This window comes from Arvicola amphibius, chromosome 4 (genome assembly GCF_903992535.2).
Source record: "Arvicola amphibius chromosome 4, mArvAmp1.2, whole genome shotgun sequence".
Classification (NCBI taxonomy): Eukaryota; Metazoa; Chordata; class Mammalia; order Rodentia; family Cricetidae; genus Arvicola; species Arvicola amphibius.
In genome coordinates this window covers 61940581-61966750 of record NC_052050.1, presented here as the reverse complement: position 1 = coordinate 61966750, position 26170 = coordinate 61940581, and the positions used below count along the sequence as shown (strand labels likewise).

The following is a 26170-nucleotide window of genomic DNA, read 5'->3' as shown; positions in this document are numbered from 1 at the left end:
AGGGACGTATCTGGGTTCAAGCTGATCCAGGTATGAAGGTCAGTTTGAGGTGGCGCCCAGCCTCAATCCGAGGCAGAACTTCAGGTTCAGAAGGGGATGGGATTCAAGGTCAACTTAGAGTAGGACCAACATTTACCAGGGTAGAGATCAGGGTTCAGCCCACAGAGGAGATCCAAGCTCAGGCTATACCACTAGCACCTTCAGGGCAGCAATGGCCACTATGTGTCCCATGGGCAAGCCCCCAGAGCTGCAGGGAAGTGGCTAAGCTCTGCCTCGTGACAGCTGGCTGTCAGTGAGAAGTGTTAAAGGAAACCTTTTTATCAGGGTTGGCCTCCTGCCTGGTCTCAAAATAGCCGCCTGCTGGGTCTCGGGGCTAATCTAGGAAGGCAGTGGCTAGCAGTGTGTGTGGCCTACATGGAGGGGTCAGCTTGGAAGAGGCAACAGGGCAGGGTCCGCTCACCTGAGGTAGGAGATGACGCCCATGGCCCTGCAAGAATGAAAGCACCACACACCGTGAGTCAAACCAGGCCTGGCCCACAGGCAGGGGATGTGCTTGTGGGGGCTGGAGGAGCTTGGGACTGGGATAGGAGTCAGAGGCTCAGGGAATCCTCAGATGCCAGACAGACAGACAGAAGACAGACAGAAGCACAGCCCTCCTTGTGGTCCATCCACTTACCAGATGTCTGAGCCCTCGCTCACAGGACTCTGCTCGATGATCTCTGGGGACACGAACTCAGGCGAGCCATACTTGCTGTACTGTGGCTCTGAAGGGGTGATTCTTTGGGCAAAGCCAAAGTCACAGATCTTAATGTCTTCCCGGGCTGGGTGCACCATCAAGATGTTGGGGGGCTGTCAGGCAGAGTTGGGGAGTTGCTGAGGGCTACGTGTCATGAGAGAGGCGACACCTTTCCTTCTGGACCTCGGGGAGCACTGAAAAGTTGTTGGAGCAAAGGGCACTGGGGAGCCCCAAGGTCAGACCCGGCATCACCTCTTCTACTCCTTCTGATCCAAACCCTTCCCCGGGGGCTGGGAAGTCCTCTATGCTCACTGCAACTCAAGCACAGGAAGGCTCCCATCTATCCCCACCCTGAGTTCTGGAGGTACCCTGGGGTCAGTACCTTTATATCCAGGTGGAGGATACCATGGCTGTGCAAATGGTGCAGGCCTTCCACCAGCTGCTGGATATAGACCTTGACCTGTGGTAAAAAGCCTGGTTAAAATGGGGACCAGCCCTAAGAGGCTGGCTCGGGTAGTGAGGGGCCAGCCTCGGCCTCCTCCTCCTCTATTACATTCCTGCTTGCCCCTGTAGTCAAGCCTTCCCCCTCTTAATTCAGGCCCCACAGGACAGGTTACTGAGAAAGTCTTTCAGGAAATCTGTGAGCCCCAGGGTTGGGGAGGGGAGTCCCCAAAGATGGGCTGAGTCTGCGTAGGTAGGAAGCAGCAGCCTGTTCAAATCAGGGAGGAGCGGGCACCACCAGCGCAGCTGGACAGATACGGCCGGGAGGGGTAGGAGACAGCTGGATATGTCTGGGTACCCTGGAAGCTACAAGGGTCTTAGGTCAAGAGACACTGACCCTAGGGCCCCATTCAGGCAAGGAGAGGGTAAAGATGATTACCTCGGCCTCAGTCACCACACCCTTCTTGAAGAGGCGATCTAGCAGCTCTTCAGATGAGCACCTCAGCTTGGTCAAGGAGAAGCCGCAACTGACTGGAACCCGCCTGACTCCTGGGCACCTATACTCACAGAGAGGTGTGCAGGGCCTGACGCTCCTGCAATCTAGATCTAGCGGTGCTGGTTCTCAGGCAAAAGAGGGTGAAATGGAGACCTCCAGGGTCCCAGCTGGTTACCATCCCTGAGAAAGTGGTCTTCAGAAAGACCCCGGGGACAGGCTGTTGGGCAATAGTGTTTTGGAATAGCAGTACCCTTTCATCTCTGCAAAAGCCCACACTAAACACCCCTTCTCCAGGATCCCAAGACACAGATTTGGGAATGACAGGGCAGCCAGATCATGCAGGACAGAAGACCCTCAAACAAAGCCCTATGACAGTGACGGAAATCTAGAGGAGCTGGGATGGGAAAATCCTCTCCAATATGCAAGAGGTCACCTGTGAGAGGAACCCCAGGCTATTCTTGCTGAGAACCTTCAGGATTAGTGCCCTCCTCCCCAAATCACGACACACTAACTTATAGGATCTGGAGCTGTTGTCACACATAGTCACAACATCAGGAACAGGAATGCTCACATGTGTGGCTAGTAATTGTCACTATAACGCCCAAGCCCAGGGACCCCACTCTCAGTAACTCCAACCCTAGCCTGGGACCCGATGTCTCTTGGATTCTCCCAGGGTCCAGGTGCAGGATACAGCTCCAAGATAAGGATGAGAGTCTTCCGGGTCTCAAATTGGTCCAGGAGCCCAGTGACCAGCGGGTGGTTGAGCGTAGCCAAGATGTCTCGTTCCTGGTATGCCTGGGCCCGAGTTTTGCTCCGCAGGGGGATGAACTTGGCAGCACAGAACATTTTGTTCCCTTTGTGCTGAACCCTTTTCACGAAACCAAACACACCCCTGGGGGAGAAGAGGGAGAGAGGGAACCACGATAGGTGTCATGCTGAGGGTGGAAGAGGAGTCCTTGGGAGCACCGCAGGTTGTGGGGAAGATGGGGAAGCCATACCTCCCAATCTCTTCTTGGACTTCATAGAAGGAATGCAGTTTCCTCCGATACACTTGCTTTTCTGAGTCTAGCTTGTCCCCTACGGTCAAAGCACAGGTTATGTACAGTTCAGGCAGTGATGACAGCCTTGGCCCGGTTGTTCTCCCACACAATGACGGGGACTGCTCCCTGGTCCCTGTACCCCACCCAGAACCGGGCAGGAGCCAGGCAACTCACCACCGTGGACCAGCAGCTCGGCCTTGCAGAGCACCTGTCCCCCTGCATTACGGGCAAAGCACGTGTAGACGCCAGCGTCGTTTGGAGCCACGTCAGTCAACACCAAGGAATACTTAGTTCCATCCTGCCGCTGGCTCAGCCTGTCACTGTTCATCAGCTGGTTGCTGTCCTGAACACATGAGAGGCAGGCCGGGCTACCATCAGCCTGTCCTGGGAGATACTTGCACCTGGACCCGCACACTTTTCCTGGAACAGCGCTTCCAATACCTGCTGTATGCCCAGCCCCAGGTGCAGGCCAGAAGTGGCATGGGAAGGTACAGGATAGGACAGCAGGGTGGGGCCATGGAGTGGGGGTTGCAGATTGCATGGTGGGGTGCATGAGCCCCAATATGCCCATGTGGTTTAATGTATACATGCACCCATACCCTCCAGCCCCCAAAGCCTATCTCCTCCCCCTGCAGCCTGGGCCTCCTCTTACCTTGTACCAGGTCACTGTGGGAGGTGGGTTGCCTTCAATGACAGCATCAAACTGTGCCACGTCACCAGCTTCTACCTGTACATCCTCAATAGTGACCTGCATGGATGGGGCCCCTGGGAGAGGGGGAAAGAGAACCCATGTGTGGCCCCTCAGGCTTCACAGCCCTAGGTGCACAGTCAGTACATCTGTGGTCAGTGGAGCCTTGGTGTGTGTTCCTGGGCCCAGAAAGCCCACCTCCTTCCCTGGTGACGGGGACCCCAACCACCTCACTGCCTGGGCATCTAGCGGGCGCAAAGGTCTTTCTTCATTCCAGCCTCTATTTCCCCTGCCTTAATTTCAGCCAGCCAAGCAATCACATGGACAGTCAAGCCAAAGCAGGCAGAATGCTAAAAAGCTCTCTCGAATTTAGAACCTGCAGGTAACCACATTTGCTGCTGGTGGTCTCTTCCCAGAAAAGAGGGAAGGGGCTGCTCAGAAAGAGGAGGGTGGGGAACGTGGGCTGAGGCATGCCATGTGACATAGACCCTCATAAAAACGCCTCTAGCGCCCGGCATGTGTACACCCCCATCTGGAAGGCATGGGTGCACCTCCATCTGGAAGGCATGAGTACAGCCCCCATCTGGATGGCATGGGTATGGCCCCAATCTGGATGGCATGGGTGCACCCCCATCTGCATGGCATGGGTGCACCCCCATCTGGATGACATGGGTGCACCCCCAATCTGGATGGCATGGGTGCACCCCCATCTGGATGGCATGGGTGTACCCCCAATCTGGATGGCATGGGTGCACCCCCATCTGGATGGCATGGGTGTACCCCCTCTGGATGGCATGGGTGCACCCCCATCTGCATGGCATGGGTGCACCCCCCTCTGGATGGCATGGGTGAACCCCCCTCTGGATGGCATGTGTACACCCCCCATCTGGATGGCATGGGTGCACCCCCCTCTGGATGGCATGGGTGCACCCCCCATCTGGATGGCATGGGTGTACCCCCTCTGGATGGCATGGGTGCACCCCCTCTGGATGGCATGGGTGCACCCCCTCTGGATGGCATGGGTGCACCCCCACTGGATGGCATGGGTGCACCCCCTCTGCATGGCCCACTTCCATACTTGTGGCACTTGTATCAGCAGCCTGGTACACATAGGTCCTCTGCGTGGTCTCCATGATGACTTGGCTGTGCACATCCAAGAGCAGCTGCCCTGTTCCTGCACCTGGCCAGGCTGTTCCCTCCACCCTGGAGTCAAGGTAGGGTGGTCTCTGCTCAGTGAGGCACCCTGACTCTGTACCTCTCAGGCAGCTGTGCCTCAGGACGGGATGGTAACCCTAATGTCCCTATTTGTGAGGTCAGATGTATGGGCAGAGGCCCCAGACTTCTCCCTTAGGCTCTAGGGTGGGTCCCTCTTCCCTCCCCTGCCCACCAGCTTGGGCTGGAACCTGTAAGAAGTGTGTTGGAGAGCCAACTCTTCAAGGCCACGAAGCCAGAGCAGGTGGGCCAACCTGCTCTGCCAACCCAGGACGTCCTTCGGAGGGCAGGTCCACCCACACACGACCCATCCAGTTCAGGAAGTTACCGAATGGGTACAGTCCGTTCCTGGGTCCCAGAAGTTGCTGTTGTCTCCTGCTCCAGGCCTTTGTGTGTGTCAGGCTGTGAGACCTCTGGGGACTCGGCTGGTAGGAGACAGGAAGCCTGGTGAGCTGAAGCTAGGCTGGAGTCAGGAGGACAAGCACGGGACCCCATGTGCCAGTGTGGGGTGAATCGCAAAGTCAAGAGCAGCTCCAGGACCAGGGCCCTCAGTAGGAACCAGGCCCCCACAATGAGCCCTGACCCCCACAGCATAGTAATGGACACTGGCTGTCCTGTTGAAGCCAGACATCGAGGTCCTCCAGTTCCCTGGTAAGGTGACAAGCCTGATATCCTAGCCCACCAACCAAGCTGGCATTGGGAAGGAGAGGCTCTGCCCAGGCTGGCATTGGGATGGAGAAGCTCTGCCCTTCGGGACCTGTACACCCAGCCAGGCTGGCATTACGGTGACATGAGAGCAGGACACAGGTGGCAGTGTGGGACCCCATGGAGGACACTTTACTCATTGACAAGGTAAGACACACCACACTGACTAGTTAGAAAAGAAGAGTTTGGGACAAACTAAGTGACAGATGGCACATCTGGGGAAACTGAGACTCTAGGTAGGAGTGGGCACCTCTGGGTCCTGGTACATGGCATGGGTGGGCCCAGCTCACAGACAGGAAAACTGAGGACAAGTTAAGGTTAGACCTTGACCAGGCAAAGTGCATGACAGCACATGAGGCCATAAAGGTTCCAAGGTGACCCAGAGCTCTGCAAGTCTGAAAGCATGTAGCGGGCAATCAAGGTGACCCCTTGGATCGTATGGCCAAGGATAGGGTGGGGTTAGCAAGTTAGGGAGAGGAGAAGTCTTTGGAGTCAGCTCCCCACTGGGCCTCACCAGGTGTACCTGAAGCTGTCATGCCTGGGATCTGGGGAGCAGCCTCTTCAAGTGCAGGCGGCTCGGTTTGTCTGGTGTAGGGGAAATCCCCTGGGGAGGGGCTGGGGGCTTCTGAGCTCAGCACTCTCCAAAGGGCAGAAGTGGCTTCTTGGTCAGTTCCATCCTGGGTGGGATGGACAGAGTCCTCCACAGAGGCGTCTGTGGACAGGAGAATGGGAACACAAGGTAAGTCTGGCCTGGGGACCGAAATCCCAGGCACAGGCTCTGAGTGCCCACCCCAGTTCTCAGAGACTGCCTTCTCACGCCTGTCCTGCCGTCTGCTGTTCCCTGCTTTGGAAACCACCTGCATGGGGAGGCCCAGGAGGATATGGGACAGTGAGGAGTTCTGAGCCCAGGGACAGAGAGCCACTGTTTCCTCCTCCAGAGCCATGGACCCCCAGGGCCACCCTCCTTGAAGCTAAAGGTCAAGCACATCTCCTTCAGAAAGCCCCTGTCTTCAACGTGCTTCCAGTCCCACACACCTTCCATCCAGACCTGGCTCCCCTCAAAGCCAGCTCTAGACTACAAAGCTTAGACAGACTGGCACTTATCAAGGGCCAGGGGAACCGAGGATTGGGTGTTCAGGAAGCCACGCCCAAATTTCATCTCCCAGGGCACGTAGGCCTCGCCCCATGTGACTGACAGCTTCCTGCCCCTACCTAAGTGGTCCAAGCCCAGCCCAGGCCTGTGTCCTTCCCCAGCTCCTAGTGAGCAACCCCAGTATCCTCTAACCCTCCCCTGTGTGGCTCATTTTCTCTCCCCTGTACCTTTCAGACCCACATGAGGTTCCCACACAGCTGCCCCAGGATTGCTTACCTCTCCTTTGCTAGCAAGTCCCCTGCCCGAACCTTCTCCCCACCCAGATCCTCCTCAGTGCTTGCTGATGAGGCATCTCTGACGCTTACAGACCCAGGCTGGATGGACACCCAGACACTCTTCCCAACTCCAAGAGGTCAACAGCACCCTTAGAACAGCCCCAGGGCTAGAGATTGCCTGGCACTCACAGACAAGAGCAAGGACTGTAGGTCATCCCCTCTGAAGACAATGGAATTGACCCCATATGCTGAGAGCTTAGGGCACGCAGGTCACCTAGTCTCACTCATGACTCCCCATTTCTCCTACAATAGCCTCAACTATCCATGGCTTAGGAAGATCCGCCCAGATTCTGACAGGCCAAAGGTGAGCATGACGGCTGCCCTGGTCCACACTGTGAGTCTCAAGGACCAGCCCCATAGACTGTCAAGGAAAGATTCACTGCTGACCCTATTCTACCCATGGAGCTCAAGACAGACTGGGACCTGCATGCCCGTCATCAGGGTACACAGATAGCCAACCACCCTAGGGATCCTATATGACCTGAGATGTGACCTCGAAAAAAAAAATGAGAATAGGACCCTAAACTTCCAGGTGAAAAATCAAGAAGAAGCAGAGAGGAGGGTTTGGGACTTGTTTTATTGTTCTCGTCACGGTAATGGCCTGGGAGTCCCCCCACCCTGCAGCCTGTCCACCATAGATGTGGCCCTGAAGATCCGCAGAGCTGGTGGCCGGCCAACACATGCCTTGGGTGTAGCCCTAGGGAAGACCTTCAGTGGGGATATGTCTCAGGGCAAACACCCAAGTCCACATCTTGTTTTGAGAGCCCCACAGAAGGTTTGCGGGGTGAAGTCCAAAGCCGGGGTCTCTAAGCTGCTCCTGGCCAGAGCTCTTGTGACAGCAGCGTATTCTAACACGGCAGGTACTTCCCCGTCTTCCCCGCAGAGAACAAGTCCAGTGAGGTAGGAAGGACTGAGCAGGAAAGCAAGGAAGACTCCATCCCAGGCTGGAGAAGAGCAGGGGGTGGGAGGTCCCTGAGGTAAGCTGTGGGTTCCAGGGTAGACGCTGGTACCTGGCAGGGCCCAAGGCTCTGGGCCACTTGCCTTACCTTGTTGTCCCCAGGTTCTGTCCCCAGGGTGTGGCATCAACCCTGGGAGGGGCCTGGAGCCTCTCCCCCATCTGGGTTAATATGCAGAGTGACTGTCTCTCCTATGGCCCCGAGGCTGACTGTCCGGGTAGAGACCTCTGTCTTGAAGCTATTCTGGCCGCCATCTACAGAGCTCTGGACATGGGTGCGGAAGGAGCTTGTCCAAGGGGTGGCACTCACTGGTCCTGTCCAGGCCTCACGCAAGCGGAAGGAGACACCCTCGGGGCTGTGGACCTGGGGTCCTGACCTGAAGAAGCTGGGTATGGCACTGGGGCCTGGAGGACGCCCCACGTTGAGTAGGACAGGTTGCCCCACAGTGGGCTCTCTGATCTCTCTCTGGAGCACGGAGACTTCGCAGGGAGGTTCATCAGGGGTGCTGGGGGTGGGGTCCCCACAGCCAAAGGTCTCTCCTTCCTGGGGTACATAATCTTCCAGGTCAGCTAATGTTAGCACCCGACCATTGTGCGTGAGGATTTTGGGGTCACGGCCATGAAGGCTACCTGCGTCCTGGGGTTCTTCAAGTAGGAAGGTATTTTCTTCTCTGTCACTGTCTCCTTCATCCTTTGCAACGTTCCCTTCCTCCTGGGAGGCTCTGACCTCCTTTGGCTCAGGGCTGGCAGCTGCCCACTCCACATTGCCCATTGGGTCCACATGGAAGATGAAGGGTTCACCAACATGGACTATAGGGGGACTGCAGGTCCGAGCTTCCTGGGACACACTCTTGTTGTTGGAGTTGTTGGCATTTGGGTCCCTGCCAGCGATCCCACTAGGCAGTGTGAAGAGGATTCCCTCTCCACTGCTGGGCATCTCTCGGACAGGAGATGCACCCCGTGACCCTGTCTTCTTCACCCGGACTTCAATGGTTTCCTCAACCTCTAACCACTTGGGTTTGGGCTGCGAGGCTGGAGCGACGGCTTCAGCTTCTGTCACATATAATGCAGGTACTGGGGCCTTCCTGCTTGCTTCTACCTCAAGTCTCCGGGATGGGCTGCTCCCTGGTGGGTACAGCATCTCGGGGCCCAAAAGCCCTGGCCTCAGCGGACTGGCAGAGCGGCGGGAGGGTGAACGGGAGGGAGACTTGCTCGGGGACTGTCGTCGGCCACGGGGACTCTTCACTACGGTAGTGATGGTCTCTTCTCTGGTAGGGGGAGAGGGCCCAAGAAGAGATGGGCACGGAGACCCACAGCCTCACCCAGCACAGTGCCATCAGCATATGCCAGAGCCCTGGTTAGTGCATGTGTGAGTGAACAGAGGCTAAGACAGCACAAACTCCTGCACATGCGCTTGAGCCCACCCTGCACAGCCCTTGCTAAGAAAACCATAGGAACAAAGCACAAAGTCCCAGTGATCAACCCCCTGACATTAGGATGTGATCTGAAACAAGAGTACTGGGTACCTCCCACCACCAAGTGAGGTGTGCTTTGCAAATGTCCCTTGTGCTGGTCACCCCTCCTTCCCATCCCTGGAGTAGGCTTTGTGCTTTGTCCCCTAGGGATGGTGCCTGGCCAGCTCTCAGTGCCCCAAGCACCTCGGCTAATAGGGATTGATGGCTGGCTGGTGCAGCAGCCATATGCACAATAGCAAGTCCAGCGTGCCACCGGCTCTGACTTGCAGCTGGGGTTCCTGGTCTCTGGGTTTGAATGGATGAGAGCAGTGAGGGCTCCCCAGGCCAACAAGGACACTTGAAGGGGCTACTTAGCTCTGTCTGGACCTGTCTGAGCTGCCATAGGCCTTTTGGGACTTCTCACATACCCCATCCCCTCTTCAAGTTCCACCTTCCAAAATGGGAGTGAAGGTGGCAGAAGGAGGTAAAACCTGAGCACCAGAGTGAGTTGACAGGCATTGGCTAGGACTTTCCACGTTTTTAAGTTTGGGCTCAATTGCTTCTTGTTCCCAGCAGAGGTAGGAATAAAAAATGGAAAGGCTAGTTCACAAATACTGGCTATCTGGGGTCTCCTCTGGAACCAGGGACCATGATCTGGATGCCTCAAGGTGTCTGATAATACTGCTACCCATATGGCAGACACGGGTAATCATCTGTGCCAACCTCCAGCATGGGGCCTTGCCATGCTGGGGTGGTGAGCACAGGCTGGGTGGCAACATGGGAGCAGCTGCCTTAGACGGAGAGAGGTGGATATGGGGCAATAAGGGATAACCCAGACGTCATCCAAGGTCTGCAGACAGAATTCTCCAGCAACATGGCCACCCATGGCACAGAAGAGACCTCCCCTTATTGGGCTTCCCTGTCTCTTGTACCCTCTCTCGTCTCCAGATTCTCCTGGTCCCCAAAATCCCACATTCAGTGGGGTCGCCATGCTCCGAGCTCCTGGGATTCATACATAGGATTTTTGTTTGAGCTTTAAAGCACTAGAGAATGAAGAAAAGGCTGGCTGGTGGAAGTGGCTCTCAGATGGCCTCCTTACTTCCCAGAGCCTCAGTTTCCCCATCTTCTAAATGTAACAGCTGGGCTTGGAGACCCAAATGCTCCAGGGCTATGATACCTACCATGGTAGCATTATTTAGGTTAGATCCAATGAATAAAAACTGGGTCACATTTAAGATTTGGCTGTCTGATGCACTAGACATATTTAAATGCTGTTGTGGGGGCTGGAGAGATGGCTCAGAGGTTAAGAGCACTGACTACTCTTCCAGAGGTCCTGAGTTCAAGTCCCAGCAACCACATGGTGGCTCACAACCATCTATGAGATCTGGTTCCCTCTTCTGGCCTGCAGGTGTACATGCAGGCAGAACACTGTATATATAATGAATAAAATCTTTTAAAAAATGCTGTTGGGCAGGGCAGGTTATGGAATGGGACTCTATTGGGACTCCATCGCTGCAGAAAGACTTGTTACCAACATTGCCTAAACTCTCGGACACCAAAGGGCAGAAACCTGTCTTGAGCCTATTGAGGGAAATAGATTTCATTGCCAGCTCTCCCCAAATGCTGGAAAGCCACTATCCTGGTGAGTCACCATGAAATATGTAGAATAACAGCACCCTGCGGCGTGTGCTCTGAGGCCTCAGAAGAGAGCTGTGGTGTGTACAGAGTCCACAGACCCCAGGAAGTGGCTGGGCTAGGTGCCTGCAAGAATCCACAAGATGCTGATGACCCATGCAGAATGTGAAGGTTAGGTGCGCAGGCAGGCAGGCAGGCTGGCAGGCAGCAAGGACATCAGGCTGGTAAGGTGAGGGAGTTAGTAGCATGCATGCATGGGCACGACAGTCAAAAGGAAGATGAGAGTCGCGCCTGCACTTACATGATGACGGTTTTCTTGGGGAGTTTTGTCTCCTGCTCAGTGACTACAAAGAAAACAGTCGGAACAGCAACCGTTACAGACCAGCAGCACTCGGGGACTGAGCTGAGTAGTGTTGATAGCGTAGCAACCTGTTTGGTGTAGGAGCATTGGCCCTGCCTATCTGAGTGTTCCTGGGAAGACCTTTGCAGCAGGGGGATCCAGTTCCCTCTCTGTGAAACAGGGAACAATACCTGTTCTATGGGAAGTGTCAACCTTGCATCTCACATGGAGGACCTAGTGACCTTAGGGTATCACAAGGGCTGGGGGGGGGGGGGGGGGGGTGGGAAGAAGAGCCTGCCTCAGTATAAAACCTCACCCAGTCCATAGGCCATGGGAGTTCTGTGAAGTTGTCACACATAAGGTTCTACTTCTCAGACATAGAATCTGAACCCCAGGCAGGGCCAGGGGTGGGGCTGGAGCTGCACAAGGAGCCAACAGCCACATAAGACCAGGATAGGATGACCGATGCCTCTTTTACAATAACATCACAAAGACTAAAAGCGGGGATGGATGGACCCTAGAGTTCCAAAAATGGCACAGCTGAGCTCCGTGGTGGGAGGCCACAGATGTCCTTCTAGCAACAGCCCTAGACAGTGTCTCAGGATGGGAAGACCTGTCTCTCAGGAGAGACAACCCCAGCATGTCTCTGTCTTAGGACCAGCAGCTCCCACCTCGTGTGTGGAGCTCTAGGTTGAGAAACTGGCTGGGACTCATTTGGGACCAGACTGTCTCTGGCTCTATCCAGCAAGAGGGCTCTTCTCTACAGTACCCTCAGATGGACTCTCCCAGATGCCCCGCAAAGGCTCAGCAGCCGGGCCGTAGGCAGCTCGTAGACAGCCTACACCCTCACATTTTAGTAGAGGTCTTTATAACCTTGTGGGGGAAACTGCCCAGGGGAGTAGCCTAGGACACTATCTCATAAGTCCTGGTTTGCTGCAAGTTCACACAGAGGAAGGCAACAGAGCGTGACAGCCTCTCTCAGCCGAGGTGCATGTGAGATAAGGTACCATCAGTCTGTGTGTATAGAAGATGCATTTATTATGTGTTGTGTATAGGCACATATATGCATATTTATCTTTCACAAAGCACATACATGCTTATATATGTACATACATAAGTTTTTACACATATGCATACACATGTGTGTATAGGCAAGTATGTGTTTGTAAATGTGTGTGTGTAAAGGTTTCCCCTAATGTGAAGGGACCCCGCAGTGAGAGTCTAGGTTCCAGCCCCAGAGCTCGGTGTACACAGATAAGCAACGTGTTTCCCACCTGCTCTAGCACCTTCACCCTCCCTAATGGATCCCACTTCACTGCTCTCAAGAGCAGCAGGCACAACACCTCTGAGATGCTACATTCCTGGCCCCTCTGCTCACAGCGAATCAACATGACCAGCTTTGGGCCTGGGTGTAACTGGCAGCCACAGGCAGGCTGCAATTGTGCGAAGCAGGGCTCCCAGCCTGATGCAGGACAAAGCAAGAGGGCAGCCACACCCACAGAGTTCTGTCAGGCCACTCTGGCTGCAGAGCCGCAGGGTTAACAGGAAGCAGGACGGGGGTTAGGAAGCAGGTTGGCTGGACTCTGGCTCCAGGGTCTTCCAGGACCAGCCTTCTCGCCTCCCCAAGGCATTGATACACATCCAATCCCAGTGAGTCCTGGGCCTGCTCTTCCATGCTGCCACCCCTCTTCTGTCCCAGAAAAAGACTCATCACGACAACCAAGTAAATGACTGTGTAGGATGCACTTGCACGCCATGAGGTGTGTACCCAACAGGATGCACATGGGAAGAGACTGTGCCGGTGGCGGCAGACGCAAGTATGCATGGTGCTTCAGTAACCAGGTTGTGGTCAGACACAGCCTGTGTGTGGCAAGTCACAGAAAAGGGTCTTTGACCCTATGAGAGACAAGAATCAAAGACCTTTGCTCATCAAAGAAAGGGGTATCTCTGAGAGGACAGTGGAGGACATCAGAGGTCCCAAGGCTGAGCTGCTGGGCTCTGAGCAGCTCAGTTCTGAGAGGGTCTAGATGGCAGGAACTGGTTCCAGTGGCCAAGGGACCACATGAGCCAGTTTCGGTGTTCAGAAGATATATATGTCACCACTTCTACTATGGGCACTGTGGCTCACTTGGTGCTGGTCCAGTCTCTGTTTTTATGCCCCCAGGGATGTGAGGCTCTCCAGTGTCTTGGAGTCCTTCCAGATGGGACAGCACTAGCTGGCTCCTCCCGTCCTGACTGTCCATGCAAGTGTCTTGTCATAACCCTCCTAAGGTAGCCACTTACTACAATTTGAAACACCCGCTCATTAAGGGAGGTTCATTAAGACTCAAGAAGTCCACAAAATTTCCAAGGCGCTGCCGGCTTCCCAAGTTACCTAAGCAGTAACAACTACTGGGGAGTGGAGCCCAGCAGAGCAGCCTTCAGGCTGTGCTACAAGTTCTGAGAATACGGCCTTTTGAGTCCTCGCCCTTGCCAAAGAAGGCTTCCAGTAATATGCCCACATTTGTGTCACCCGTGTTCCTGAACGTAACCCCCGCCATCTCACCGGTTCGCTAATCGAGACTCCAGTAGAAATGTTTCAGTCTGTCATCCATGCCATATCTGGGACAAACAGACATTTCATCTCACTAGTAACAGTCACAGAACACTAGTGGTGGCTGCAGAGGGGCCAGCAGAGTGAGAGACACGTGGGATGCAGGGGTTGTACGGATCCTGCAGTGGGTGCTGACATATGCAACTCAGGTTCCACCCTGCTGAGGCCATCGAAAGTGGGGTGATGCCCATGAGTTCTGCAGCAGCCATGGCACCTCAGGATGAGGAGACCAGATGGTTCGTTGACAAATGTCTGTGAATTATGGAAGGCTAAATGAAGTAGTACCTCTTATCTGTGCCTGACACCACTCTCGGATGAAGCAACGGATGTGATCTTTTCCTACTATATACTGGCCTTTTATAATGTTTCTCTTTTAGTAAAGCCCTAGCTGACCAAGACCACTTGATACTTAGAATGGATGATGGCTGGCCTTCAGAGAACCCACCCACCTTCTGCTTAAAAAGGAAGTGATATCATATAGTGCTGACCCCTGAGGAGACTCTTACAGATTAGTTAAAGCATCTAGAACAGTGATGGAGTTGAAATGAAAGCACCTACATGGACAGGAAGACGCTCGTAGAAGCATACAGTGTGGACTAAAAGTCCCAGAGCCAGGGCTGGGCTACTCCTCTACAGGGCCTTACAAACCAGAAAGGCTGTTGTCACGGCTGCATAACAGGTCTAAATGGTAAGAACCTGCTGCTGAAGCCTTGACACACTGTGACACAGGACATGGAAAATAAAGTTAGCACTGAAGTGGAAATTCCCTCTTTGCTGGCTAGTGCCAGTAGGCGCTGCTTGGACCACTGGGTCACCAATGGTCATCATCAGCTAGGAGTGGCCATGTGCACTACAACACTAACATGCCACACTAACATGGCACACAAGTTGTGCTTGCTAGGACAATGGCGGCACAGCCGTCATGGGGCAACCATCTGATTTCCTATTAGATTCAAAGCCTGCTCCATGAGAGGGAATTCACATACAGTACTGCAAGGAAGGAAAGCCCATGGTCCCTGAGTGGAGGCAACTGGTGTTGCTTTCTTCACTGGCTGTGATGTGCCTATCAAACTGCCTTCTAAACATCTGTATTTACACCCATCAATTACTGCTGCTGTTAGCTTTGGTCAGTCATTTTGATCAGTCATAGAGGAAATTTTATTTTTTTCCAGGGAGGGGTGTGCTACAGAGACCCATAATCCATTAGCTCCCGAAACTAAATGACTGTTTCTCTGCCACACTCAGCCATAGATAGAAGAAAATAATCCGACATATTTACCATCCCTCTGAGGCTCAGAGAACATCAAACAACAAAAGGAGTCAGAAAGAATGGAAGAGTCTGGGGAAGGGGTGGAGTATGATGTGGTTCCATCTTCCAAACTGAACTAATGGACCACGCCTTCTATGAGGGAAACCCACGGGGACACAGGAAGGAAGGAAGACCCCCCTCCAGGTCATCCAATGCTGGGTCATACAATACCCATGCTGGGATGGACCTGTTGGTGAGGCAGCTGCCTTTGAGTTATTCATGTTTCTGTAAGTAACCACCTACCCATATGCCTCTAAGCAATCCCAACAAATTCATCCGCTTACTAAGACTTGTGTAGAATTATTTCTTTGGTCCATTATTGATGCGCTATCAGAAGTAAATGGACAGATGTCTGTTTACATCTTCCAGGACAATTAACAAAACTCACCTTCTGTCCCTAGTCAGGCTAATCTATATCTTGTTCTAAATAATTATTTTGATTTTATCTCTGTACACATAGGTGCTGACCCTCACAGAGACAAGATGGTGTCAGGTGCCCAACTGGAGCTAGATTGACAGGCAGTGTCCTGACATGGGTACTGGGAACTGAACTCAGGTCCTCCACAAGAGCAGCAAATGCTCTTTTTTTTTTTTTTTTTGGTTTTTCGAGACAGGGTTTCCCTGTAGTTTCTAGAGCCTGTCCTGGAACTAGCTCTAGTAGACCAGGCTGGCCTCGAACTCAGAGATCCGCCTGCCTCTGCCTCCCGAGTGCTGGGATTAAAGGCGTGCGCCACCACTGCCCGGCTGCAGCAAATGCTCTTAACCACTGAGTTATCTCTCCAGTCCCTAGTGAGATGACTCCCACCCCTACCCCTGGTACACCAGCAGTAACCCTGATCAGAATCCTGAACTGCAGCGTTGTGCTTCTCACGGGCAGTCTACACCCACAGGTGCCCTGACACCTGCCCCTGCTCCAGGCAGTCCACACCCATGGGATGTCCTGACACCTGCCCCTGCTCTAGGCAGTCCACACCCACAGGTGCCCTGACACCTGCCCCTGTTCCAGGTAATCCACACCCACAGGTGCCCTGACACCTGCCCCTGCTCCAGGCAGTCCACACCCACAAGTGTCCTGACACCTGCCCCTGCTCCAAGCAGTCCACACCCACGGGATGTCCTGACACCTGCCCCTGCTCCAGGCAGCCCATACCCACGGGATGTCCTGACACCTGCCCCTGCTCCAGGCAGCCCATACCCACGGGATGTCCTGACACCTGCCCTTGCTCCAAGCAGCCGTGCCTTCTGCACTCAGCGTGGGCCCCTCACCCACTCCTGATGCCACCTGCACGGAGCCTCCATGACCACTGCCAGTCAAGCTGATGGAGGCCCTGCTCTGTCCCTTCTGCAGAGATAAAGGCTGAGCAGGACTGTGGGATGCCCGTTATCCAGGGCAACTTCCTGCTCTCACTCTGGGCTCATGTCTTCCCCAGCACTCTCAGGTGCACACACGACCCCGCAGCCTCCTCCTCCGACCTCCTTTACAGCCTCCCCATCACCCACAGGTGCATGCATGACCCCACAGCTGCCTCCTCTGACCTCCTCTACAGCCTCCCCATCACCCACAGGTACACACATGACCCCACAGCCGCCTCCTCTGACTGCCTCTACAGCCTCCCCATCACCCACAGGTGCACACATGACCCCGCAGCCGCCTCCTCTGACCTCCTGCACAGCCTCCCCAGCTTTTGGCCTCCATCATTTCCCACCCTGAGATCTAGCCCCCTCCTCCTAGAGGCCCCTCCTGGTTGGCAGGGATGATAGTTTCAGTTCCACCAGGCTCCTTCCAGGCCGGTGGAGGTTCACGCCTGGGGCTTAGAACTCGCGAGTCACTGAGACAGCACAGACACAGAACCTACCTTCCACTGCAGCCACAAGCTGTTCCCGATGGTGCTGGTCCCGGGCACGCAGTGCAGGGCTCTGCATGTACAGTTCTCCCCCACCACGTGCTGAGCCCAACCGGTTCACCAGCTGGCAAAAGGACAACAAAGGCCCACTAAGAACCCAGGCTGCTCAAGGGGTCTGGACCCTCTCATTAGAACCACTCCAATGATCTGGTGAGCCTGGGCCCTCCGCTGAATATGTTTTGCACAGGGGAAAGGGCTTCTAGCCCAACCATGGGCTCCCTAGAGACCCATAATGTGGAGTCTGATCTCTTTCTTCCCTGGCCAGGATGTGGCTGCTCAGCTAGGGGTGGAGGGCAGGGGCTGGGTACTTGAACAAGAATAGCAGGAACCTGCAGGTGGACTCCACTTTAATTTATTGAAGTCATTACATGGTCCCTTGGCATCTGTGCTATCTAATCCAGAGTGCCCTTGCTTCCAGGAAACCTGATGGGAGACAAGTGTCCTAGGGTTGCAGTTGAAGCCATACAGAGGGGGCTGGCTTCCAGACAACAGCTCTAGTAAGAGCTGGACACAGGCCAGAGGACCCAGGCTGGTCTCCACCTCAGATCTGAGGATGAAGAGCACAGAGACATAGGGTAGCTGTGCCTGGGGCAAGGGTGAGCTTTGCACGTGCAATGCCAGACTCACTGAGTAAATGGCACTACATTTTTACCTTAGTGAGTGACAACTGAGGTCAGCACCAGGTCCCTTCCACCAGGCAGATGCTAAGCATCATCTTAAAATGGTAGGGACAATGGCAAGGGGACAAGGTAACAGGGCACAGCCTAATGTGACAGAAGACAGGCTACAAGGCAGAGGACAGGTGGCTGGGGAGGGTGGGTGCCAGCAGCCTGACGTTCTATGGCTGGCCTAGAGCATCTACACCTACACATCTACAGTGGAACCTGGCTTCCGTCAGACCTCTGAGGAAGGCTATCACACACATGCCTCACACACGTGCCTCACCTCACACTCATAGTGTCCCAAGTCCTCCTTGCTGGCTGCCCCGATCACCAGCACCAGCACTCCACTGCGGGGCTCATTCAGCATCCGGTACTTGTTGCCCAGGGTTAACAGGGCACCATCCTTGTACCACCTGGAACCAGTCAGGAGGCCCTGTGAGCCAGTGTCCAGCCAGAGCCATCCTCATGGTACCCTCAGGGTACTCAGGGCACCTCCAAAGAGAGCTACTAGTGCTTAAAACCCCTACTAGGTTACCACAGATCCAGTGTCCCTAGCTAAGTTACCTTCCTGGAAGCCACAGTCCAGCCATTTCTTCCTAGCTACAGAGGGAATCATAAGCCCAAGATCAGTGGCCATGGACAACCTCCCTGGCTTAGGAGATCATGCTGCCCAGCCCTCCCGCCTCTGCAGGAGCTGCATTCCCATTTCTGCAGCCCAGGTCTCACCTGATCTGAGGATATGGGGCACCTTCCACAGTGCAGGTGATCTGTGCATCCTCCCCCTCCACAAAGGGTGTGGCCCGGACCTTGTTCACAAATCGTGGGGGCACTGTGGGCAGAGGTAGGCAAGGGCAGGAAAGACAGAAAGATGTCTGTGATGGAACTGAGGGAGAGCTGGGGTGGGGACTGCGGTGTCTTCACCTCCAGAAGCGACCTTCCTCTGGGGGTTTCTAGGAGACCCCCAAGTCACCGGGCCTGCTCCATCCTCAGGCTCATCCCACACACCACCCTCCCACAGCCTGTATTCTGGGCAGAGTCCACACCACTGACAATGGACTGGTGGGGTGTCCACCACACCAGGAAACCCATCCTGCTCACCTTGTACTAGAATCTTCCCCAAGGTGCTGGCATTGCCAGCCGCACTGGCCGCAAAACACATGTACTGGCCAGAGTCTACACCGGTCAGGTTGTCCAAGATGAGGGTACAGGAACCATCAGGATCTTCAATGAGGATGTGGTGTGGGTCTACCTCCACTGGCTTCCCATCTGGAAAGCAGGGGCAGGCTCTTATGGAATAAGGTCCCAAAGGGAGAACAAGAGGCTAGGCACAATCTTCCTCTCCCTCTCTTTCTCCCCCACCCCAGTGCCTCTCCACAAAGGCTATCGATCTCAGCTATCTGTCTCCGTCCAACTTGAACATTCTAGAAACAGAGGGTGTTGAAAGGGTCTGAACTGTCGGGGTGCTGGCTCTTGGTCACCTCCTCTCCTCAACAACTGCACCTGCTCTGGGTATCTTACAAGACAACAACACCCAGCATACGTGATGTGGACTCCTCTTCCATCAATCACCTCCACCCTGAAAACCTAACGGCATGAGCCATTCCCTAGCGGCCCTTCCTCCTCCTCCCTCCGCCAACCCTGTCCTACAGCCATCCCCTGTAGCAAGACAAGCACCAGGGTTTCCCCTGAGCAAGTGGAGACCACTCCCAGCAGACAGCTCAGACCTCAGTACCAAGCCCCCCTCCCAGGCCACACCCTTGTGCCTTTCCTCTCAAAGGTAAAGTTCCAGTTTCCTCAGCCATGAGCAACCAGAACCTCCCCTCTCCATTTAGGGAAAACGCATCTCCTTCAGGGATACCCCTGCTCACCCTAAAGTTAGGCACTCTTGGACCATCTGCGGCAGACACACTAGACACCTATCTTTTAAATCATCACCTTGGTAAAACCTATTTGAAGACTGGCAGTAAATTCTGAAACAATAGTGAGAGCAAAGCATGGCTCACGGTAAAGGATTCGAGGGCTAGATTGGGCAGGGTGGTGCACACCTTCAATCCCAACACTTGGGAGACAGAGGCAGAGACAGGTGGATCTCTGTGAGTTTGAGGTCCGCCTGGTCTGCAAGCAAGTTCCAGGACAGCCAGGGCTGTTACAAAGAGAAACCCTGTCTCAAAATGTGTTTGTGTGTGTGTGTGTGTGTGTGTGTGTGTGTGTGTGTGTGTGAAGGCTAAGTCATCATACAAGCATCCACCTAAACATCTCAGGCAACCCAGCTTCCTGGTCCCTTCCCAGATTGGCTGACAGAGACAGCACAAAACCCAGAAGGGAAAAGAGTCCAAGGATCATTGGAGGTCAAGTCCTCCTTGGTGACCTTGGATGGTGGCAGGGTGCTAGCTACAGGAAATGGATTGGCTCAGTCAGATCAGGCACTGCCCATGTGGCTTCCGCTGGTGTGGACATCCTTGGTGAGTCTAGCAGCTGCTGATGGCCATCTTAGCGACATCAGACATGGCTCCTTTTTGTCTTGGATAACAACTGTCAAAATCTTTTTGAGTTCACAAGACCAGGTCTGTGACCATCTATTGGAACTCTAAGTCTGGACTCAGCACTCTGGCCTTCAAGGTCCTTTAACGGTCCATTTCTACGGGATCAGTGCTCTTCTGGTTGGTCAGTTAGGAGCATCCATCGCAGATGTTTAGACCTGAGTGTGCTCACCAGTAGGGCGGCCTGAGAAACCTAAGATTCAGGGTCTGTTCCTGGTGGGGAGTGCCTCAGCACTATGTCGGCATTCACAATAACCAATCTTTGTCTTCTGCGTCCTCTATGGGAGAATGCCTTATGGGACTCTTGGACGCTGGGATACAGTGTATGCCCCACCTATACCCTCTCCTGGGTCTCAGCCAGTCAGTCTGGGGTTAACCTGAGGGTTTCTCAGAGTGCTGCAGCTAGCTGTGGACCTTCTGGACTTCCCCGTAGGAGGGATTCCCGTGAGCACTGCTCTGGGTCCAGTGTGGGTCCCCTGAAAGTTCCTGTGTTGGAAGCTTGGTCCCCAGTGTTGATACTGTGGAGAACCTTAGTGGAGGGCTCCAGGTGAAGTATATCAGGCCACGGAGGACAGTGGATCGGGCTGCGGAGGAAGTGGATTAGACCACGGATAAAAGCGCCTTGAGAAGGGACTGATACTGATCTATAAGTGTAACTCAAATTTTCAAGAGTTATTTGGAGAGCAAGCCCAGATGGAGTCCCTCTTCCTTACGGTCTACCATAATTGCTCCCTCCAGCTAACATATTCCCATCGCCGTGCCCGCGGCCACACTGTACTGCAGACAGACAATAGGAGCCTCACCAGACGACACTGTGCTTTTAGGCCTTTCAGCCTCCAATACAATGTTTTTATTAAACATTAAGTTTATTTAAAAAATTTCTAGCCGGGTAGTGATGGCACGTGCCTTTAATCCCAGGACCCGGGAGGCAGAGGCAGGCAGATCTCTGTGAGTTCAAGGCCAGCCTGGTCTACAGAGCTAGTTCCAGAACAGGCACCAAAGTTACAGAGAAACCTTAAAAAAAAATCTGTTGCTTTGTTACAGCAACAGGAAACAGAAGCCCAAATGCCAGCAGGCTTTTACATGGTCTTGGGCAAACTTTAAGTTTCTGAGACTCATCATTTTGCCAACTGAAGACTCTGGCAAAGGAAGCCCAGCCTAGGGTTTGGATCTGACCTCTTTCCAACATGGCCACTAGACACGTCACTTCCCCAAACCAACTCTTTGCATGCTCTGGGGCTCTGGTGGAAACCAGACATTCAGTTCAGTGATACTCTATGTGTCTGTTCTATGATGAGCCAGTTCAGATGCCTGTGACAAGCATGACAAGCAGTGCCCAGCCAGCTCAATCACCAAATTCACATGAAAAGCGATGACCCTCCCAGGATGGGGTACTCTACCTTTCTAGTCCCAAGGCCGAACTGCTTTGGTTCCCTGAAGGTCTGGACCCATGAATCATTCATTGTTCAGATAAGCAGAAAGTCAGCAGCACACAGACCAAGCGCTGCAGCTGGACAGAGGTGCCATCCTCTGCTCAGTGGGCAGAGTTCAAAGCCATTCTTGTAGCTTTGCCCCATGCTGCTCTCCTTAGTGAAGACCATTACATCATTACTTAGCCAGCTGTTTTGCCATGTAAACAGCTAGTGACAGGTTAAAGGAGTCCCTCTTTGGGACCACAAAGCATAAATCAAATAAACACCTGAAAGATTGAGGACACCTAACCCAGACCACCAGAACTCTTGGATGGAGCCATTACAACACAACACCACCAGCTAGGCAGAACCAAAGCTATGTTCACACCAGACAGAAGGCTACTGAGAGATGCTCTCCAAGTCTACAGAGAGCATGGTCACATCATATGGGGTACCTACACCCCACCTTGGCAGGAGGTCCCATGAAACCAGACATATTGTTTCTGATCAGTGAATGTGGCCTTGTGGCCAGCATGAGCCACATGATGCCACGGTGGGGGGGCTTCCTGCCATCTGATGACCGTCCACAATAGCCACTCCAGGACCTGGCTGTCCCTCATGCCCTCTGGTCCATGCTCCTCAGGAAGGTTTTTTGGGTCACTGAAAGTAGCTGCCCCCTCCTCCCCAAAAGACTGTCTCTTCCCCTGCAGGCTCCTTACTGGGATAATAGGAAAAAAGGGCAGGGGCTGGTTACAAGGCTTCATTTGCCCACTAACAACCCAGCCAAGAGAGATAAGGCACCAGGGGTTCAAACTGACCTCTGACTTGTTTTTATGAAAAGGTTTTTGCTTTCTACACTTGACCTCTGAACATGGGGGGGGGGGAGATTGGATAGATGGGTAAAGGGGAAGGTTCTGTGTAGTTAGCTGTGAAGGAACCTTCCAGTCCCAGGAGCAATGGTCACAAGTGACCTTCTCTAGAGCCAAGAGATGACACCCAGGGCAGCTCTTTCAAGTCACCATCAGGAGCCAATTCCTCTATTCCCACCACCCAGTGAGAACTAGGCATGTTTCAGGACACTACTGTCCGCTGTATCACAGGAGCAAACATGTCTTTGTCCTAGACCTTAGGTCTGTGTGTGCATATATCTGTGTATGTGTGTGGCATGTCTGTGTACATATATATTTGTGATGTTCATGTATGTGTGCATGTGTAAATGTGTGGAGCATTTGTATCTGTGCATATGTATTAGTGAGTCTCTATGCCTGTGTCTGCAGTGTGTTTGTATGCATGTGCACTGTCTGTCCATATACCTGTGTAGTATACATATGAATATATGTTTGTATCTTTGTGTATGTGTACACATGCTAGAGCATATCTGGCATGCATGTGTGTCTAGTGTGTACTTCTGCATTATATTCATACATGTGACATGTTTTAGTATGTACTGGTTTAATGTTCAAATTACATATTGTGTCATATATATACAAGTATGTGCAGTGTGTATGATCTGTGATGGGGTGGTCCATAGGTAGGCAGGTGGACACAGAGGCTTATTTCAGTCTTGGGACTGGCTCTAAGTGATGGTCATTGTCAAGCTGGTCACCTGCCTCATCCTTGCTGACTGTAGTCTATCCCCGTCCCCCCGCCCCCACTGTTCCTCCTCTCTCCAGACTCTGGAAGTCAGATGACACATGGTCCCACTAATGCCAATGATAAGTCCACAGTACAAGCTTCAGGCCTTACAGACACCTCCTATTAGTGTCTGTGGTGGGCACTCCGGGCTCTGGCAGTGTCAGCCTGACTTCAGACTGAGGTTGGCCGTGTGAGCAGTCAGGCATGGCCACTGACCCAGATCCAGGTAATATCCTGAAATGGAAGGCTCAAGTGAGATTTCTGGCTAACAGTACTCTGTTGCTCTCTGTATCAGGCACCGACGCTGGGGGACAAGGGAGCTGGCCACGTGACACTGGGAGGGATAAACACAAACTTATGCGTGGCAACTCATGGACCCTGCCCAGATGACGTCAGCCTGGCCCCTTGCACTGCAGTAAAATACAACCCTGAAGAGAGCATTTCGGTGAGTCCATGGGGTGAATTGTGAAACTGGAAGGGGCTCCTGGAACTCTGAGCCTGCAGCTTGTGTTAAGTCAGAGGGCTTTGGGGATTCCCGAACTTGGCACCAGAATTGTGGGTGCTCTTGGAGATCTCTGAACTTGGCATCAGGAAACCAGGTACTCCCTGACTGACCAGTCCCTCCACCCAGAGCCAGGATGTCCCCCAGGCCCAAATTGCTGCCGTGGGCCCGTCTGGGTCTGTGGCCCAGCTACAGTTGGGTCTCTGTGGGGATGTCTGTGGCCTGTGTCACTGCAGGAGGCCCTAGGAACCATGAGAGATGAAATCAGGGGGCTATGCTGAGCCAGTCCTGCCCTTTGCTGGCCCTGGGAAAGCTGGCCTTGCCTCTCGCTGGCCACTACAGCAAAAGAGTTGGTCTCTGCACACTGGAGAGATGCCCCCCCACCCCTCACTATAGGCCAGGGTGAACCAACCCTGAGGGCATGCATGTAGGGGAGCTGACTCCACCTACTCGCCCAAGGTGGGTGACCCACAGGGGCCCAGTCTGACCAAGCTTGGGCTTACCATGCAGGCCTACAGCACAGGCCTGGGGTTGACCCTGCCCTAGCATCTACTCTATCTAGGACCTGCTAGAACTGGGGAAAGGACTGGCCCTATGAAACGGCACCCACAACGATCTCCAAGACTCGTGCCAGCCACAGGAGACCCCCAGAAGGAGTTCCTGTGAGGGCCCAGTGATGATGGTGCACCGGGAGACAGAGGCCTTGAACCAGACCAGCGACTTCACTGCAACTGACATTTGCCAGTAAAACTGACGGGACAAAGAGGAATACTATAAGGCCCACTGGAGCCTCCACTGTCACCAGGGCGAATGAAGAGGGGTTAGAGAAACGGGAAAGAAAGAGAAGCAAAGAGATTTTTCTAATGTGGTTTTAATTTTGTTTGCTTTGCTTTTGTTCACTTCCTTGCTTACTCTGATTTGTTTTCCTTATGTGGGGGAGTGTGGCAGGGATGAGGGAAGGATGGGGGGACCAGGAGGTGAACCTGAACTGGGGTGCATGATGTGAAACTCCCAAAGGGTCAATAAAGAAGTTTTTTTAAGTGCTCTTGAGGACCTTTCAAGCCACAGTTATGTCAGGAATAAAGGTTCTAAGGGAACCCAAACATGCAGGTGGCGTCAGTGGTGAGGTCGGGTGAGACTGACCCTTGAGGCTCCTCCCATCACAGCTGAGGGAGGCGTGAGCATCATGACCCTCAATCCCAACACTGTCTCAAGCCTCTCCATCCTCTCGGCTCTAGTTCCTCATGTGACTGTGTGCTGTGACATGTGACTTGTTGACCAGAGCTGCTCCTCAATGCCATGGCTATTGCTTACTCCGGCCCTCGCGTCTGTCTCTCACTCATGCAGAATTTTCAGACCTGTTATCTCAGAGGGCTGCTTTGTCTTTGTCATTGCCCCCAAGCCACTAGTCCTCTGGGTAGCACACAACACTATCTGGCTTTAGGTTTTATTTATCGGTCCATCACCTGTCCCCTACCCTACATCCTCCTCCTCTTGATCATCCTCTTGTCCTGTCTCCTGCCTCTCAGGCCTCATGGACCACTGGACAGAGCCTACATTCTCAAGAGGTCCTTCCCTGTTGCAGAGCCAGCACCCCACAGTAAGGCTGGAGACCCTCGTCCCTGGGTACCTTTGTACCAGCTGACAACAGGCTTAGGGGTGCCAGTCACTCGGCATGCCAGCTTGACTGTTTCGCCCAGCTCAGCGGTGCAATCAGCCAATTCCTCTTCAAAATCAGGGGGACCTGAGGATACATAAGGAGGTCCTCATGTTATGTGTACAGGCCAGGCCTACCGTCTCAACTGCACATGCCCTGGCAGGTTACCCTACCCAACACTATAACTCCATGTTCAGCAGTGTGGTTGTTACCATCTGCGGTCCCAATGTAGAATCAAAGGTGAGTGAGGCAAACTGGATACAGAGTGGGAAGGGGTAGGGGCTATAGTAAAAAAAATAAAGAGTTTGTGACCTGAGTTTGCAGCCCCATCATGTAGCTTCATGTGCCTGTATTCCTAGCATTGTGGAGGAAGATACAGGCAGATCTCTGGAGCTCATTGGCTAGACAGCCTCCCTCTAAAACGTAAGCTCCAGATTCAGTAAGAAATCCCAGCAGAGAGTGATTGAGCAGAACACCTGATCTCTTCCTCTGGTTCCATCACATGTACACATTCCCACATATCAACACACATGGGTACATACATGTATACACATATGCATATATCACCAAAAGTCAATTAATTTTTTTTCAAGACATGGTTTCTCTGTGTAACAGTTCTGGCTGTCCCAAACTTACTCTGGAGGCCAGGCTGGCCTTGAACTCACAGAGATCATCTGCCTCTGCTTCCCAAGTGCCAGGATTAAAGGTATGCACCATCACCGCTTGGCTAATTAATTAAAAATTAATTTTTAAAAAACATATGGTTTGGATGATATGTTTTTGGTCTGGCTGAGGAATCTGGTCCAAGTTACAAGATTCCCCTACA

At 53.4% G+C, this 26170-nt stretch overlaps 1 protein-coding gene across 1 annotated transcript in view; it reads right to left on the bottom strand.

Moving 5' to 3' along the window:
• Window positions 1-26170, bottom strand: part of Obscn (obscurin, cytoskeletal calmodulin and titin-interacting RhoGEF) — a 142391-nt gene that overhangs the window by 8180 nt on the left and 108041 nt on the right. The window contains 13 exon segments of the mRNA XM_038326509.1: window positions 461-487; window positions 677-849; window positions 1119-1196; window positions 1617-1677; window positions 2365-2565; window positions 2672-2750; window positions 2888-3056; window positions 3366-3478; window positions 16889-17000; window positions 17882-18011; window positions 18325-18427; window positions 18697-18864; window positions 25318-25431. Of these exon segments, the coding sequence (XP_038182437.1) occupies window positions 461-487; window positions 677-849; window positions 1119-1196; window positions 1617-1677; window positions 2365-2565; window positions 2672-2750; window positions 2888-3056; window positions 3366-3478; window positions 16889-17000; window positions 17882-18011; window positions 18325-18427; window positions 18697-18864; window positions 25318-25431 (1528 nt within the window).